The sequence below is a fragment of the Anser brachyrhynchus genome (genome assembly GCF_964034855.1).
Source record: "Anser brachyrhynchus genome assembly, chromosome: 2".
Classification (NCBI taxonomy): Eukaryota; Metazoa; Chordata; class Aves; order Anseriformes; family Anatidae; genus Anser; species Anser brachyrhynchus.
Window position 1 is genome coordinate 27,785,002 of NC_137695.1, and position 19,527 is coordinate 27,804,528.

The window sequence follows — 19,527 nt, forward strand, 5'->3', positions numbered from 1 at the left end:
CCTTTGCCTAGAGCTCCAATGTTTCCTGGACTTCCTTGTAAATCAGCTCAATTCTCAGAAAAAAAGGTGTGAGGATTTCTGCTGGCTTAGGTTGCAGCAAGGCCAGGGCCTTTGAGGGTGAGGGACGAACAACTCCCTTCCTCAGTGGCAGCAAGCAATTCAGTCAGCTCTCCTGGTCTCACAGAGCTTATCCAAGCAAAAATTGAAGACGACTGATCATATTGCACACAGCAATAGTTGCTCTGTTGAGGAAATCTCCCTGTCTTAGGCTAGCTCTTTGTAGACCTGGTCTGATCTTATGGCCTCTTGACAGAGGGCCAGGTCCTTCATCCCACTGCAGACTCTGCAGTCTTTCCATTTGATTTTCTGCAATTTTGTGAGCTGTTTCTCTTCTGGGTTAGTGTTGTGTTGTCCTAGCAAAGGGAATTGGCTCAAAGGGGTTGAGTGATAGAGCCAGGGAAGGGAAGAGAGAAGACAGAGTGCTGATGAAAAGGGAAGAGTGAATGGAAACACATCCTTGCGCATGGGTGAGCTGCTCAATTACCTCCTAATGTCTCCTGGGGCAGTACTATTCAGGTGCCTGCTAGTGAGCTGGATCTACTGACTAAGATGACAGCAAATTTAGCCAGAAGAAAGAGTCCTTTGGGATTAGAGAGCTGAACCGAAGCCCTGAGGAACAGGACTAGCTCCAAAATGGCTGAGGTCAAAGGCAAGAGCAAACAGCCCGAAGCAAAGAGGAAGGAAGGGCCCATACACTGTGGCAGCACTGAGTTGGCCCGATGGCAGCCATGTGTGGTATGTGTCCCGTGGCAGTGCTTGTGTTTGTAGGCCTCTGGGCACTCAGCCTGCCTTCCTCACCCCTTCTTAGAAGGAAACCTGTAATCATTTGCCTTCGAGGCAGATGCCATGTTCTTTGGGGAAGAAAGGAGTGTCATTTTGAGCTCATGGCCCTGGGTTTTATTTTTTCTCCTATTTTTTTGTCACATACCAGGCTGCAAAATGATTGTGGGCAGGTTGTGGCACAATAATTTCAGGTTCCAAATACAGGATGATGCTTCTGAGGATGTGCTTCTGAGGAGAGTACATGTAATACAATAACTTCATTATGGAAACTGAATTTGGTCTTGTTTGGGGAAAATCATTAATCTACCATAGCAGCTGCCTATCAGATACAAACGTTCAGGTCTTTATGACCTAGAAATTCAACTGCTAGTCCTCAGCCAGTTGAATAGGATCCCTCTGTGTGGGCTGGGTTAGTTTGCTGGCTTGTTTTATATGAAAACAGCACAGTGATAGTGTTGGTCTATGCTTTTCTCTAAATGAGTACTGAATTCAAAATTAAGGTGGTTAGGAATGTGGCTAAAAATGGGAAAGAATATGGCTATCACTGTTTCGGTCTCAACTTTGCAAAATTCCCCATCTTCAGGGTTCATTTAAGTGCATCCTAAACAGAACTTATAAAAGTTGCACAACCTTACATACATTTTTATTGATATACCAACAAGAAATAAAGTACTTGACTGGGCTCTTTGACCAAGTAAAATTTCAGATTTTCCATAAAATTATTTTGCCTGTAATAATTCTTAAAGCCAATTTGCCTAAATTCTGACAGACCTGTCATCCAGACTAACGTTGTTTACTTCAAGAGGTGGCTCCTTGAACGCAGCGGTTCAGCTTTGCATGGTGGGTGTTGACTTGTCTGGTTCCCAGGGGCTGCCAATGCAAAAGCTAATGCAAGTTTCTCGAGAGGATAAGGCAAAAGACTAGCTGTGCTGTTGACCGCTTGGGAAGAAAAGGGGGAAAACTAAAAATATTTATTTCTCTCATTTCTTACAACCCACTGATATCGGTAATCTGTTCTGAAGAAAAAACGAACAAACAAAAATTCCTCATATAATAATTTGTTCATTTTTTTCTGTTCTGGTTCAATGGGCTGAGGTGGCTGACAAGACCTCAGTGGGAGTCACCACAAAGACAACTGCAGGAGCAGCGGGGCATCAATGGGACCAGGGGATGAGGCAGGGCTGCTCCTTTTGGCAGCACTGAGCTGTGAGCCTGGCTCAGCCACGTGGTGAAAACTCACCCTTGGGTAATAGCGATCGTGCTACAGATTGAATGACACTTCTTCAAATAGCAGCCAGATGGGAGTTGCCAGATGTGTGTGGTTTGTTTTTGTAGGGTGGCCTTGGCTGTTTTCGGTGTGTTGGGTTTCGAAATAGATACTCAGTTTTCATGCAATGACACAATCATTCTGCAGAAAAGTTGCATGTGTTGGGCATACCTGGGAACTTGACACTGAGCAAGTAGGTAAGCTGGAAAAATCTGTACATCAGACTCTGAATCAGTCTGCCTGTTGGATGTGGGGGAATCTAGCAGCCTTTGTACTGCTGAATCTTGCAAGCTTGACAGCCTGGGACAGCTTCATCTTTGAACATTAGGATGTTTTTCTCAGAAGATCTGGTAACCCCTGTTAACATCGCTGAAACATTGCCCTGTGTCTTGGGCTCCCATAAGCCTGAAGTTCACTGGAAACCCTGGCTGCAGGGCATGAAACCCACTGCGGGTCACCCCACCAGGTCCCAAGGGCTGCTGGGGAGGTGCGTGGTTGCTGCGTCGGGAAACCAAAAGTGCTGCTTGTCAAAAACTGCCTGTCTCCCTTTGTGCTCTTGAAGCTGGCACGGTCCTACATGGGTTCCTTGTCAATGGTTTTGGACAGTTAAAACACTTTGGTTTCAGTTGGAAGATGCCATTTCCTTGCAGAGTTCAGGGAAGGGAGTAATGTACAGTGTAGGCATAACTTTGCATATATGATCATGTCCATCAGGCAATTCCACAGCATGAATGATAAAAGTTAGAGCCAGCTGTGGTCTTTGTTAAGTTTCTCCATGTATGATAAGAATACAGTACAAAGCCCTGGCATATTTTTTTTTTTAATGAAAAATTGAAATACTGAACGTTTTTTAGTCATTTCTTCCTCTTTGCTTTGTGGGCAGTGTTAATATCACTTTTTTTTGTGTGCATGCAAATGTTTTGATGTTTCATTGAACAGCATAAGCAAAAACATTCCAGCTAGACTTTTTTGATCTGTTATCTTTGTAAACAGATATATTAACATTTTTTTCCTTTATTTTTCAGGCTACATAAACTATGCTTCTCTGTCTCTTCAAAAATTCTCGTTTGTCACTTTCTCCCCCCACTATTTCTTTAATAGCTTCTGCCTTCCTCTTTGCATGATTTTAAAGAATTCTGCTAGTGCTTTTTTGTGCTGATGCTTTACGTTTTCACAAATCTGTGCCATTCTGTGTAAGACAGAAATGCAGTTGAAGGCCCAAGCGGTTAGTGGTTAGAGGGCCCATTCAGTGGTACTGAATCAAACATACTAAAAATCTGTGAATGTTTGATGCTATTTATCCCATTGTCTTCAAAATCATGTAGTCTACTGATAATATGTTAAAGTGAACATTTCAATGTTATTTACCTACAAGTCAAAAGTAAACAAGAAGTTCTGTGCCATGGTTTCTTCTACAAAGATGGATTTAAAATAAAGTTCCTAGAAGTACTAAACCTGCTTAAACCACAAAAGTAATCGGAAAATAACACTTTAATCCTACTTAATCCACATTATTGACCTATGTGCTCTAAATAAATAAATAAATAAATAAAAATATGCAGTCCTTTAATCATTCATGTGAAGCTGGTTATTCACGAGAGAAGTCTGATCCAAAGATTAGCTACTGTGCTGTTTTTGCCATTTCTGAGGACAGATTAAATGGATAGATGTTTTATTTTGTGAGGAAACTGCCTACTTGTCAACGTCTTTCGTTAGTTTACTTTTCAATTTTATATCTCTTTCCTAAGATTAAAGTAAAGCAGATGGTGGTAGCAATACAATAAAAGTAATGTTAGAAACCAAAACTAATATTTCAAGAAGTTTTGGAGGCAGAGACGCTTTGCTTGTTTCATTAAACAATGTATTATAATTGCTTTTGGATGTAGGTTTTCCTTTTTTTTATTCAGAACCTCTTTATAACAATTTTGAGTGTATTCCCAAACTTGTGTTTGTTACTATGCAAACTCCTAACAGAGAACTTACACTTCTTTTTAGAGGAAAGCAAAATATGCTCTGCTCTTAAATATTCTGCAAGCGTGTGTCTGAAATGCAAAAGCAGCAGTGGATATAGCATAAGTTTTTCCACTTAAAATTGATGTTATATAGATTGTCCCAGTGATAAAGGATTCCAGCAATCAGGCTGCCTTATAGAAAATCATTGGGAAAAAAAAAAAAAGAGGGGAAGGGAACTTTGTGAGCCAGAATATTTATAAGCCTTGTCTAAAGCACGTTGGATAGAAGCTTGGATATTATGACTTAACTTCTGCATCAGGTGTATTGGCACGTGTGTCACACAGGCACATACACACTGTGTATCAGTGCATTCGTATAACTTTATGTGAGTTGTTTGTTTTAAATTCATTCTGCTTAACTTTGTTCTGGAGTTGAGTGGGGGACTACCGTGTCTTTGGGACCATGGTAGCACTCTAAATTGGAAATGGTGGTGACTTCGGAGAAGATTTTTTACAATTACATACCATGAAAGTTACGTTAAATGAGTGTTCTGTCTTATGTGTTAATTCTTCTCCCAGGAAGTATTAACTCAGCTTTCAGGGTTTCTAGAAGACAAAAAAAAAAAATTCTTAATAACTAACAAAAATAACTAACATGAATGTCCTAGGTAGCTGCTCATGCAAGGCAGAATAAAACATGGTGTTCCCTGGAACAGGGGAAATGCTGGCACTCAGTTTCTCAACAACCTCTTTGAGGATTGCTTAGTCCTACTCCTCTACAATAGCCATAGCTATTTCCCTGCATTATTTAGGGACTTTTGCTTCTTGCCCTTCCCTTGCCATCATTCACAGGGACCAGCCACAGTAATATTTGCTAGTTGTGCTACCAGCAGGCCAAGAAGAACAGAGAGTGCAATGGGTTTTTCCTTTAGCAGTGGCATTACTTTTGGTCTCTTTTCACTACCCAGCTGCAGATGATTATATTCTGTAAAAATCTGGTTTTTCTGTATCTGTGCCAGTTTGAACCACATTTGACAATGTTTTCCTGTCTTATCAGGGATAGAAAGTTGGTCATGTAAATCCACTTCCTTAGGAAAGCAGGTTAAATTTACATTTACATCAGGTTTTCTAACATAATTTGCATTTATGTAGCAACTTTCACATGCAAATATGCGACAATCAGCACCAAAATTTTTGTCAGGCAAATCATTTCAATGCATGCTGGCCCTATTGGCATGCAAGTTCAGTGTCTGACTGAACAGGCAGACCACGCTGCAGATTTTTAAGTGCTAGGAAAATGCTCTTCTGTCCTGACCAAAGTGGGCTTCAAAATGCTGTTTTTATTCTGGCCTGGATTGCCTTCAGAACCACACAGTGAATAAAATGGGGGGGGGGGGGGGGGGCTAACCTCACAGTGGAATGAGGATAGTAAAATAATCTTAATTTCATAGTGAAAAGTAGAGTGTTATAATAAATGTTTCTTTCTCAGATAGGTTTTATTGGTTAGTTGAACTAGTAGCAAGGAAATGATACTGCTAAAGGTTTCTAAGGGGAGGTTGCTCACCAACTGTATACTCTGTGAGCTCTACTATTGTCTTCAGCGAAGTTTGTTGTTGTTACTGTTTCCCCGTAGCCTTTTGCCACTCAAAAGGAACTGAAGAGGTAAAGTCTGTTATTGTTCTAAGTTTAAACTTCTTATCGTCCTTCCAATTCAAGTAAGAAAATGCAGGAGGGATTGTGATGATCATGTCTGTCATATCCTCCTCAAAGGTAAAGATGGAGTTAAGCAAGAGACATAGAACAAATAAAGGCAAATAATATTATCTTTACCTCCCTCCCTTGAAAAAGCAAAAAGGAATCGTGAAGAGACTGTAACCTTAGGAGGAAGTCTGGCTTTCAGACTGCTGCTTCTTTTGCTGTTGCTGCACACCAGATTTGCCATATAACAAAGTTGGATTGTGCTAAGCCACTACCCAGGAAGCAGATTTGAGGGTGAGGTGGAAAGGAAAGAGATAATTTAAGTCTAAATTTCTCCAAACATATAACATTTTAAGGGACTTCTTGTTTTATTCTTCACCTTAACACAGACTAGTTATTCTAGGATGGTTGAGCAGGTCTAGACGGCCATGACAGTAAATTCTCAGTGATTATGTAAACAGTAAGTCTAAAGAAAGAAGTAACTAATTTATTTAAAAAAAAAAAAAGTAGGTTAGGTGGCTTACTTTCCCGGTGAAGTATGATTCACTTGGGCTTGAGGTTGCGTTTACTTTGATATGAAGAGAAGGGGCTTTATTGACAGCTAGAGTGAATGACAGGAAGAATTGAAGATTCTCTAGGAATGTCAAGAACTGCAACCGAATGCATGTGGAGACTGGCCTGTGGCACCTAATCTATGCCTTCCAGGCAGTTTTGTAGATTTTTTTGTAGGGGCAACATTCACGAAAAGTGCTAACACATAATAGATATGGCGTGGCTTATACATAAAGCAGTATCAGTAGCAGTAACACAGGAAGAGTAGTGAATAGTTGTGAAGTAGTTGTTGCCCTTAGGCACGGGCAATGCGCTGATAACAAAGAAAGGTGCGGCAACATGTAGGGTAGTGAACTCAAGAATGGGATTTCCAAACAGCAAAATGGATGAGTGAGGTCTGCTGAAAGTGGTGAGGGGATTCGGTGTTTCTGTGGGCCACTTAGAAAGGTTGGTAGGAGAGCATAATGGGGAAAGTAATTGCATGGAAGCATAAAACAGAATGGTATTGATCCTTAGCCTTTCTTTTTGCTCGACTTGGAAGTATCATAAGTTTGTTTTCTTTTTTTCAAAAGGGGGGTAAAACAAAAAATCATAAGGAGGAAACATAATACATCACAATGAAATCTACAGCTTTCTTTGAATGTGTCTGTGGGTTGGAGGGATCAAATAGTAAAGGGATAGATTTAAATGAGAGCTGAGAGGCTGTGGAATCTGCATCTTTGGAGGCTTTAAAAATTCATCTGGACAAGGACCTGAGCAACACGGTTTAACTTTGAAGTTAGCTCTGCAATGAACTGGAGATTGGACTAATGTGACCTCCAGGGATCCCTTCCAACCAAGATTTCATTGAATATTTCAATTAATCAGTTTTCTCAAAGACCTCACCACCCCTAGAAGAAAGGCAGGTAACTGCAGGGAGAGGGAATGCTTTGGTCTCAGTGAAGTGGCTGATGATGGATTTGGTTTTAAGCTGTAAGGGTCCGTTGTCTTAGGATCCAGGAAAGCTTTGAAAGAAGTCAAACTTTAAGAAGCTGGATATAAATTATAAAAAATAAAAACACAGAAATAAAAAGCTTTTTGCAAATTTAACAGTATGTAGATCTGTGATACTGAAACTCTACAGGAGATACATGAGAAACTCTTGTAATGTTTTTTCTGTTGCCATCTTCTAAGAACTACAGCTTGGAAAAAAAAAAAAGTCTGTTGGGGAGTGTTTGATCTGTGGTCTTGATAGTGGGATGCGGGTTGAGAAGACTGACATAATTGTTTAGCAAGATGGAGACTGCATTAAGATCACCTACAGAAGTATGGGATACCAAAATGCAACCAGGTGGAAATCTGGAGTTGCACTCCTATAATCTTTGGTGGCATGTGCAGAGGTTTGATTTGCTGTTCCTCTTAATAAGGACTGGACCTCTTAGCTTCATATCTGAAAATGCAAGAACATTTATGATAATGTTTACCTTGTTACATTTTCCTCCCTTCCCTTTTTACAAGTTTGAAGAAATGAGTCTTTCTGGGTCCTCACTCTGCAAAGTTTATACAGATTTTCTCATGGTTCATCAGAATAACTAGGGTAGATACTAGTAAGTTTTACTACTGATAAAATGTTCATTTATAGGACCCCATAATGTCCAGCTATAAAAACACTGTTAAAATTCCATATAGGGCTGCCAAAACCCTAGTGTGGGCCTGCTTAGACTAACACAGACCTGTGCTTTAGCATGGGCTTACTCAGACTTCCTTCTCTTTTACCCATATGCAGCATAAACTCTTAAACTTTTGTTTTGCTGAAAATTGCAGATGTGGAGATTCTTTTTGCTGATATATTGGATTTTTAGGAGGTATTATTAGCTTGTTGAAATGAAACTGCTGTTAATATGAAAAGCTTTAATATGAAACCAGGATGAGGTGACCTGAAACTAGGATGACCTCATTGTTTTGCCAACTATACATAGAAGCTAACGAGAGTTAATGTATAGGTTGTACAGCACTAATGCTGTACAAAATGGTTGTCCCACTTTAAGAAAAGAGAAGAACCACTCGTCCATCCATGCCCTATCTCATGCATTGAAGAGGACAGCACCTGGTCAGTGCCTTATTTGATTCAGGTGAATCAGTGAGTGTTACATTAATCTGTAACAGCAAATATCAAATCAAAATTTTTTCCACTTTGCTGTATTTGTATACAATACGTGCTCATTAGCAAAGATTTCCAAAGTTCTGGATACTGCCAATTGCATTCCCTGGAACCACCCCACTACAGCCCACAGCTCATTCATTGGGCGAGTGGTGCCTGGAAAACTTATATCTGGAAATATATATATGGAAAACATCTTTGACTGATGTTCTGGAGTGGCAGCTCTGCACTCTTCTTTGGTGCTAAATGTGGCTGTGGACTCTTCTTAAAAGCAACTGTGGCTATTGAGACAAGGTTTGAGGATGGAAATGGCAGGGAGGAGAACAGCAGCAGCTTGGAGTCCATTGCTGATTGCCCGTGTGTTGTGTGCACAGAGAAAGGAGAAGAGGAACTTTTTACTAAATAAGCTTGGATCTGGAAACCAATGGAAGTTGAAGTTGCCGGAAGCTGCTAAATGAGGCTGAGAGAAGAGCAGGGCTGAAAAGCAATACTATCAAACCACACTTCTGCACACAAGTGAGATTGTAGGCAGACCTGAGAGTCAGATGATCGGAGGGGAGAAGGAACTTCAGTACTTCCTAAACACCTCCCTAGGTTGATAGTGTTATAATGGTGCAACTGTTGATGAACTGAAGCTTGAAGTTCTGTGATTGACTTAAAATTGGTGTGTCTGGACTTCCTTCCTTATCTGAGGGAAGGAGGGGAAGATTTATGAGTAGGAAAGAGGGTCAAGAAACAGCATTAAAACCTTTATGTTTCCATAGCATCAGCTTCCCTCATTTTCAGATCCTACTAATCCTTTCTTAGAACTGTTTGCCTTTTTGTTTCTAAGCATAAGCCAGAATACTAGAATCCTGCCGTTTTTAGGTAGGATAGAAAAGGCAGTGACAGGCAAGAAATAGTTAAGCAACTAACTAAAGTATAATGGAAAATAACTGTCTTCCTTTTGAAGCTGAATATGACGTGGAAATTTGTGTATTTGATATCTAGTTACTGCTTGCTGTGCTGCGCATGGTTCGCTTTCTCACAGGATTCTTGCACAGAGCAGGACAAATTGCAGACCAAGTTACTCTAACGTGTATTTACAATTCTTTTCTCTTTTCTAAGCTGAGGGTAGGATAGACTTTTAAATGCAGTCTGTTGATCAAGAGACTACACAGCTTGAGGATGACAAAATGCTGGAAGAGGAAAGAGTATAAATAGAAACCCCACTTCCTTGTTGAGTAGAAGCCAAAGTTGTGGTTGAACCTTTATATACAAGAGTTTGCTGAGGTCCAGGTAAATGCCAATTTTTGAAGATGCCAAAAAATCTGAGAGGGGACAGGGGGATGTACCGAGTACATACTGTAGACTAGGCTGTGTGTTTCTTTCCTGGGTACCACCTGTATGCAGCTCATGGAAAAAGAAGGTGCCAGTGAAACTTGGGGAAGGTTGGTGCAAATCCAGCACCAGCTCAGAGGAAGGAAAATCTCTGTCTCTGACCTTGGAGTGCAACATCATTCATTTGGACCTGCAAGAGGCTTAAAGTAACTTAAAAACAGGACTGAGGACTTGAAATACATCCTCATCTGGGCAGTAGGATAAATGTCTACTGCTCTCCTTTCAAACGTGAAAATATATTTCCATTGATAAGTAAAGGAATATTTTACAGGAATGAGCATGACTATTTTCCTGATAAATTCCCCCAGTGATGTCCTGCGTATCATGGATTATGCGGCCGATGTTTGAACCACATTACACTGCACACGGCATCCCTTCGTTTCTAATTCTTATGTTCTCTGAGTAGTGTATGACATTTGAGGTACATGACTTCATTTTTTAATAGGAGTTTTATGACTAAAACTTTGCATAATGCTTTTAAACCAAGGGATATATGAGCCAGGAATCTAATTGTCTTGTAAAATGAATCATTTTGCCTGTTATCTCTTAATTAAAATACAGCTTTAAACTTGCTCTAGTTCAAACAAATTAATTCAAGAAATCTTATAGCCTATATTTATACAGGAGGTTAGGCAGGATGATTACAGTGGTCCCTCTGGCCCTGATTTGCTATTCAGTTCTGATGAAAGACTGACCGGGGGGAGGGAGGTGAGCTGGTAGCCCTGCCGACTAACGTTATGTGCTCTTGATTTTTTCAGAGCCAGATTTCAGTTGCTTAGTTTGGCAAAATTATAATTACATACCTATTTATGTCAGGATTGTGTACGTTTGTTGTTTTTCTTTTTTTTTCTTTCAGTTAAAAAACTGCAAACCTGGGGGTGTAAGGTGCTCAAAAGAACCCATCTTAGTTCCTGCTCCCAAGGCTGTCTTTCTCATCAGCATTCACCTTTATCCGCCTTCCTAACATCTAGGTAGACAAGAATAGAAGGGTGTAGGGCTGCAGCAGAGAAGAGGAAAACCAGATCAGAGGGGGAAGCATCTGAGAGGCAGAGACTGAAGAGGGAAGAGAAACTGACTTGCAGTGAAGGAAGAGATTAGAACTGAGGTCAATAGGAAACCAAGGCAAGCTGAACAAAACATTTGGGTGTGGTGAGACAAGATGCATCGGTTATGGCTAGCATAATAGGTTGGGAACTGTTGGAGCTGGGAGAGGCTGGGATTGGGGAGGTATGTGAAAGTCAATTCATCACTTGGGCTAGTAGAAATAGGGTGATAATAAGGTTGATTAATCTATTTGGATATTTGAGAAAGGAAGTTGTCAAAGAAGTACACCAAGAATATTTTTTTTTTCTGTAGAAAACTATTCTATCCTAGTGGATGTCTTAGGTGGCTTAGTGTGCAGCTGCCTATAACTGCTTTAATTCCATTAAGTCAAGTAATACTAATCTATGCGAAGATTCATAGGTTATCTTTGCAGGACCATATATGTATCTAAAAATCTGGGAAGATGTTGAGTTTTTCTCATTTGCACTTTTTTTTTTTTTAACGAGGAAATCTGCATTGAAGTTCAGTTTGCAAAGTCAGTCCAAGTTGTGAAACACCAGATACCATGAACTTCCCACCTGTGGGAGTTGGATGTCAAAGTTCTAAGTCAAAAAAATGTTTAATTTCTCTCCCAATGAGCTGTCCTTATTCCTCTTTTCCTGTGAACATTTTTACATTTTTGACCTTTTCGTACAGATTTCAAGCAACGATTTCTTTTCATCTTAAGGAAAACCAATCACAGGAAGAAAAAAAAAAGTATATTCTGGATAGCACTAACACATATCAATTAGGTCTTTTGTTTCTTCGAATATAAAAACTTCCAAGTGCTTTTCCAGGAACAGTATATAAAGATGAGGAGGAAGAAGTTGGTTCGGTTTTCTTAGATCTCCAGTGTAACTCTTTCAGTATGTTTCTGCATACTCCCAACTTTACCCAATATGAGTCCTCTCGTTGATTTCTATTAGCTGTCCCTTTGCTACGGACAGGCTACCCGGCTCGTCCCTTACACACTTGCTTAGCCTTTGTCCAGCAAGCTGCAGTCTGCTTGCACCGCATCTTCACAAGTCTCCGTGCAGCCAGCATTTGCCAGTTCCCTTGACAAATCGTGATCTGAGGGAGGGGTATCCTGTGTTTTTCCTCCCGCATCTTTCATAGAGCACAGGACTAGGAGGGAATACAAAAGGTCATTCATCCTCCTTGTCTTGGCAGGGCTGAAGCCATTCGTAACAGATGTTTCTTCAGCCTCTCTCCGCAGCCCTTTAGAGGGGGACATTCCACTACTTCCTGAAGCAGTTGATCCAAGCTCTCGGCCAGCCTCACTTCTGGAGAAGCTGATCTAGCCTCAATTTGCTACGATTTCAACTTGTTTGCACTCTCATCCGCAGCAAATGTACCAAAAATATGTTTTATTCTCCTCTTCATACATCTGCCAACTATTTTCATGCCTCTCCAAGTTTTTGCAATATTTCATTGCAGATGGCATTTACAGGACCTCTAATAATTTTTCTTTGCAGACCTCTACTTCAGTACATATGTGAACTAATTGGGTGACATGATTTATTTTAATGGCAGTTACTTATAATCTTATAGGTGCTTACACATTTTATTTTTCACAGTGTCATAGGGAGGGATTGAAGATGCTCTGACTCCCCTTCTCTTGTGTTCTCTTCCCACTTTTTTCGCACTTCTCCCCTCCCCCCTCACAAATTTATCTTTGTTTTAAAGAGATGATGTGAATGCAAGTACTTCGGAGTATTTTATGTAGAGAACTACAGGCTAACTGAGAAGCATTTTTCAACTCCAGGAAGGTTCTAGAAAGGTGTAGACACTAATGGAGTGAGTAGGCATTAATGACCTACAACATGTATTTACTGACGATGCTCCTGACACTGTTGACACTGTTAGGAATTATCCTAGACTATTAAAAATATACCCGATGACTAAACACTACTGCTAGATTTTGTAAGGTACTTTTCCAAATATTGCAGTGTACCCAGGGGTCTGACCGTGGGTCCTTGGGGGTGGGTGACAGCTTGGTGCAAGCACGCGCAGACCGGGATGCCACCAGCTTCCAGGCTGGCTGGGCATGGGCAGAAGCTGGCTGCTGTTCATGGCAGCCTCTGCCAGGTGCACCACTCCTAACCAAACCTCTGGAGAAAATGGCACAGGAAAGCCAAAAACACAGGCTTAGCAAAGGAGTTAAGCTACAGTAACTCGAACCCTTTCATTTAGAACTGTGGTGGCAGGACTTTTTAAGAAGACAGGCTTCTAAAATAATCCATTACAGAAAGCACCATCAGTTCAAATAAAAATAAAACCAGAATGACACAACTGAATCTTTTTTCATCTTTCTAAGTTGTCTCTTCTTACCAACTATTTGCTGAGTTGCACTAACAGCATAAAGAGATAATCCACAAGATTTTTACAGTTTCTTGTATGACATCCCACAGTCAAAGACAATTAGAGAAATAAGTTAGTTAGATTTTTTTTACCATATCTGAGAAATGCTGCTTTTTTGTTTTACTGCCTTTACATTTTTACTAAAATTACTGATGTAACTTCTCTCTCTAAAATAAAATTAATACTCTGCCTCTAGTTTATTGCTGTGATCTACCTGTCTTAGATTGGTACCAGCTGCAGCTTTTAGGAGATCGTGTCTCATCTGCAAAATCCTAGAAAGAGGTAGCCACGTCCATGCAATGGGATGAGGTTAATGTCCAGCCTGCCCAGTAGTCATTTTCCCTGTATGGCTAAAGCCAGGGAATTTCTTTTTTTATGCCGCATCTCTTTCTTGACACTTGTGCACAGATATCTCCTGTACAGAAACTAGGTTGTAAATGAGGATAGAATAACCATGCGCGTGTCCTCCTAGCCTGACTTGGAGGGACGTGACTGATGCTTGTACCGGCTATGGCCTTTGCACCGCTACATCTCCTTTGCTTGACACTTTGCCATTATTAGAATTTAATGGTCAGTCCTAAGTGTTCAAAAATAGGGGGGCCCTTTTTTATTACTTTTTTTTTTTCATTTTCTTTGTTTTTCTGTATTTTTCACTTTAACTAATTGAGACAGATTTACTCCCGGTTTTCACAGACCACTACTCAGTGTTTGTTTTCTCATGTTCAAAACTGTAAAATATAAATGTGGCAACAGAGTTCTCCCTTTCCCAAGGAATTGTACAAGCTCAAGATCTTTTCTTACTCCCTATAACACATGAAGGATTTCAGTGATTTAATAGGTATTTTCTTTCTTTGCTAGGTGAGACAGCTGATGATCAAAACAGAGAGTCAAAGGACAAAACTTCGTTTCCAGAGACCAGACCGACCTACAGTCAACCTTCACAGGTAGGGGATTATCTCTTTACTCATGCATGCTGAAACTTTGATAGCAGATCATTTAAGAAGTATGAATGTCCTGCAGGAGAAGGTCTCAATACATTCACATCCTCTGCAGACTAAGTGCCTACTCAGCCTTTCTTGCCATCTATCATAGAAGAAGCATTACTAGTAATTAGATGACAACACTGTTAAGGCCACCGATATTGATTTGAAAAAGAAAGAGTAAGAAGGGAAGGCTGGGCTGTGTGCTGTTGCTGTTTATCTCATTTTTATACTTGAGATTTGCAAGCATGGAACTGTAGCTGGAGTGTTAATGAATTGCATACAAGTATTAGTGTAGTGAGCAGTGATGGAAAATGTCAAACGTTTACATAAGTTATTTATTTCCCCAGTTACTGTTATACGTTACATGTTGTAAATGTGTGAGTATAATAGACTGTCTTTATTGTGTATTTGTTTTCTGTTTCAGTACTGTGTGGCTGTAAATCTGGACTTCTTTTTCTTCATCTGGTTTATTTAATATTTAATCTGTGTATGCCAAAGAGGGCTTTCCGGAAGATTTTTGCATATGGTGTACACGTATTTTTCTTCTCCACCTCCTCTGAAAATGTTTTTGCAATGAGTATGAGCCTGTTTTCCATTGCTGTATAGTCCTAGATATGTGCAAGATAACTATAAAACATTTTGTTTGTATTTTTATGCTTTTGAGGATCCTTTTTCTTTTTTTTTCCGTAACCCATTCTTTATCTCTCTCTTTCTCATTTCTAACCTTGTAACTAACTCTGTCTCTCTCTCTTCTCAATGACATTGTAATATATATTATTGCTAAGTCCCTTGATATATCAGAGGTGTGTGCGTTGATGTTGCTCGTCTAAGAATGCTCAATGTGTGTGTGGGTGTGTTTTACAGTTCCATTTTTTAATTATAAATTAAAAACTGGGCCTGATACAGAAATCTTTCATTCATCAAAACTTTAGTCTGATTTCTCTGTCTATGCACATCTGAGCAAGGTGTTTTGCCACTGAAGTCGTGCAATTTTGAGGCACTAAAATGCATTGGTATTGTTGTTACTGCACAGATATGGTTTCCCTTAATGTGGTGTTGCTAGGTATGGTGAACTGCTGGTTATTATAGCATCCATGGTTTGTTCACTTCTGTGGGGATTCAGAAAAACAGGAACTTGTATAATATTACGGATTTTAAGCGTTTATGAGTTAGAGAAAAGAAACAAATTTCAAAATAAAATATCAGATATTACCATGAAAATATGTATTTATTTTAATCTTTATATTGAAGGACTTGTATGTCACAAGAATGTTTGTACAAATTTACAACATCAACTTAATTAAGATATATTTTAATTCCAGTCTCTGGATTTGGGTGTTTGGACTTCACATTTACTCAAAGGAGTTCTCAGTTTCTCAAATTAAATTTAGTAACTGAGGATCATCAAATGAAATGGATAATCTGGGATATTAGGAAAGCAATATTTCCATTTGCAGTAATGAGTATGATTTTATAAATTTGTGGCAGAAATCTACCAATTTAGCGAAACTGGAAAAACATTGTATTACCTACTCAATATGTCATTGAGACATAGAACATTAATTGAAATAATAAACTTGTTAGCATTAGAACAAAAATACTTCATAAACACAGTGCACTATGTTAAAAGATATTTGTTCAACTGCAAAGTAGTACCAGATATTTGTCGTGCATAGTTGAAAGAAAAGTGTTTAGTTCTTCAACTGAATCTTTCAGTTTCTGGAAACTTGCTTTTGTTTTTAAATATTATCTATTTGACATCTTAATAGATGTCAACTTTGTGGAGCATGAACAAGTGCTTTTAGAAATGTGATTTAAAAAAGAATAAAGTAATACTTTGCTCATGGGTCACTTCCTTAGTCAAACGGGAAATGAAGCTGAGGTTGATTTTTGAACAAAATGTTTTCTGGAGTATTTTTTGTAACTGTCATCATCTTTGGAATTTCCCACTTACTTAGGTACTACTGGAGTTGTTTTCTGTACAATTATTGAATTCTCCAATACATATTTCTGGATAATATTGCTTATTTCATGTAAACTACTGCAGAAAGAAAAGATTGTAACAAGACCATCTTGCTGCAGCTAGAAACATTTAACAGAACCTCCCATAAGAATTGCAGTACCAGCAGTCTGCACTGTTTTACGAGGTTTTCGCATTGCATGTAGTGCTGTCAGAGGAACTGCAGATATTTAGAAACTTGTTGGAGGGAAGGTGTTCTCAGCTTTAGTCTGAAAGCTTATCCTTCTGCTGCAAGGGGTGGGAGCAGAAGCTCCTGCCTTGAACAGTCCCATGTGGAGCATCCTCTCCATCGCCAGCGAGTAGACAGAGGCTTGGGAGGGTCATCTCCTGATGCCAGGTTTGTCCTAGGGAGACTGGTCGTCCTGCAGGGTAATGAGTGCTCTGGGCCTAATCAAGCATGTACGATCCCACTGAAGTTGCTTCAGGCTCATGAACTAAAAGTTAGACGTGCATTTAAGTGCTTTTCTGGACGGGGGCCAAAATGCTTAGCACTCTGCAGGACCGAGAAATTAGTCTCTTTGTGACTATGAAATGCAAAGCTAATTTTAACAGTGCAACACCATCATAATAGAAACAGATAATATGGTCTTATTTTTTTTCATGCTTGTGGGTTTTCCATTATTATAGTACAATTTCCAGATAATTCAATCTTTATCTGCTTTCATTGGGAATTTAAGCTTATAGAAAGTAACCAAATGGAAAGGTTAGTTTTGATATATGAAGAGTGCTGGAAACTCCAGTAATGTGGTGGGGTTATTTTTGATAATGAGCTATTCCATTGGTAAAGCAAATTAGCACAACCATATTTTTTTGTCCTACTGTGAAAGCAATTATGTAGCATATCTATTAGGAGACATAAAAAATATTTTTGACAGATGGTATGGCTGTGAATTAGGATTTATGTAGATTATTGTACGTCTGGTGTCCAGGGCACCTGGGATTATTAAATTGATGCAAGAAAGAAAAAAAAAATAATCTGATAATAGCTGCAGTGTTTTGCATCTCCATACTGTCACCTTAAGAAGCAGCTCGTGTTTATTTGATATTGCACTTCTTGATAATCTGACATGCGTTCTTTAGCCAACAGATGTCAGCAGATTTAATGGGTGGAAACTGTACCAGTAAGTGTATTAAAATAAACTACCAAAAATGAGAGCCACATTTAGATTGTAAATTAAGATTTTCCTCTTACTGTGTGTTGGCTTTTGGTTTTCTTTATAGTCTTATTTCTCCCTCAAATACTTAATTGCGATTGCCTTCTATCTAAGGAGCTTGTTATATGTTTTCTAGGGCAAGAGAGAATCCTCCAAGGGACTGCTTAACCCATAATTATCTAATTTATATGTTGCTGTTATAGCCACTCTTAATTATATACCTTGCTGTTATACTTATCATTGTAGGACATAGCTTTTGTTATGAATTGCAGTTGTTGTGTTATAGTTCTTGTGACCTTTCTGTGCATAATTTGGTACTACAAACTGAGAAGTAGCAGATAGAATGGCCATGTTTACTGACCTAAATTTAAAACTATCTATGGCTTTCTCCATATAGATACTACTGTGCGCTATTTTGGCTGAGTATTCAAATAAATTAGAAAAAATATTTTTATACCAGAAGGTGAGGAAAATATTCTCATTAAATTGATCCTTTTTAAAACTCTGCTGTTTAAGAATTTTGAATAGATGTAGATAACAACTTCTTTCACATTTGTTTTGGGGCAATACTGTTCAATTGGGAAGACAGAAATACTACAAGATATAAAATATCAAGGAAAAGATCATGCAAGTTGTGAGTGCATAGTATAAAAGTGAAAAAAAAAGACGAGTTTGTTACTTTTAATCTTCTACGGAAATTAGTAAGTAGTGCTGAAGCTGATAGACTTTTAAGATCTCCTTTTGGGCAGATCACCTGGCAATCATCTGATATAATTCCAGTACATGAATAATGCTAACGCTGCCTTGTTGTCTTTTTAAATATATATATATATATGTATGTATGTATATGAATATTAATTAATCAGTTCTTCCAGACGTGTTATTGTCCAATGTTTGCTAAAGCTTGGCTGTCATGAATATTTTTACAAGTTACCAGAAAAAGAGATGCCAACTCTTAGGTTATGGTTCAGAAGGTTCCAGATTTAAAAATTCAAGAAGGGTGCTCTGGGCTAGATTTGCTGCATCATTTCAAATTCCCTACTTTTGCTTTAGAGTAGGTGGCTGATATTTCAAAATTATCGGCCAACGTTTGTAATTAGTTTGTTCCATTTTGACAAATGTTAATGTTTATAGAAAATGTAACAGCTTAGATTAGCAGATTAGGGTTTTTTGTTTCGTTTCTTTTTCTTTTCTTTCTATATTTTTTAAAGCCCTCTTAAGTTAGGATTCTAGTTGTGGCCTGGTTAGATTAATTGCTTGTCATATGTCATATTAACTACAAGTACTTCTTCACCTATAAAGCCCTTAAAGCATGTTGCTCCATATTTTCTCTCTTCTTAATTGGGTATGTAAGCAGTAATCACTTAATGAAATTATCCACTCTTAGAAGGGACTGGAATAAGACTGTCTGCATCAGGTCATCAAGCACGTACTTTTCTCTGAATGCTGGTACCTTCAGAAGAAGGTCTTATGTTTCATTCAACTGTTACGTAGGATTATAAGCTATAGGAAGTGATGTTTTTACGTTACTTTTAAAGAAGGATGAATAGTTCTCAGTATTGGTGGTTGCAGTGGACACCTTCTTTCTTAGCTCCCTGCCTCCTTTGCATGTAGCTGGCAGTTCTTTGGGGGACCTGCATTTACCACACAGCCTTAGGCACAGACTGAGAGTGCCTACAAAGCAGAGCTGCCATATGATAAGAAGGTTGCGGTATATGGTTGTGACCTTACTGAGAAAGAAGGTAAATAGCCCAGTCAGCTAAAAGTCAGCAATTACATAGTAATAGGTATTTACTTCATAGAGCTTAATTACATCGTAACGTTCATATTGCTACCTGTTTGATAATTGCTCGAAATACCTAAGAGGTCTTAGGAAGACCAAGGAAGATCTCCCAAGTTTGCTGACCCGTGGACTTCTTCCTGCCCTCCACAGTTGGGCACCTTGGGGTTTGCGGGTGTGTACATATATTATGTATACATACATGCATGTGTAAAATTTAAGCAACGTGATCATCCATAAGAAAGTCTGCTTATACACGTCACAAAGGATAAGTTACTGTGGCCTTACAAAAAATACTGTATGAACTCTGATTC

At 39.0% G+C, this 19,527-nt stretch overlaps 1 protein-coding gene across 6 annotated transcripts in view; it reads left to right on the top strand.

The window, feature by feature from the left end:
• Positions 1–19,527, top strand: part of UMAD1 (UBAP1-MVB12-associated (UMA) domain containing 1) — an 86,718-nt gene that overhangs the window by 52,865 nt on the left and 14,326 nt on the right. For all 6 annotated transcript variants that reach the window (XM_080579996.1, XM_080579998.1, XM_080579999.1 and 3 more), the window contains one exon: positions 14,135–14,220. In XM_080579996.1, coding sequence (XP_080436122.1) covers positions 14,135–14,220 — 86 coding nt within the window. The remainder of the gene's footprint in view (positions 1–14,134; positions 14,221–19,527) is intronic.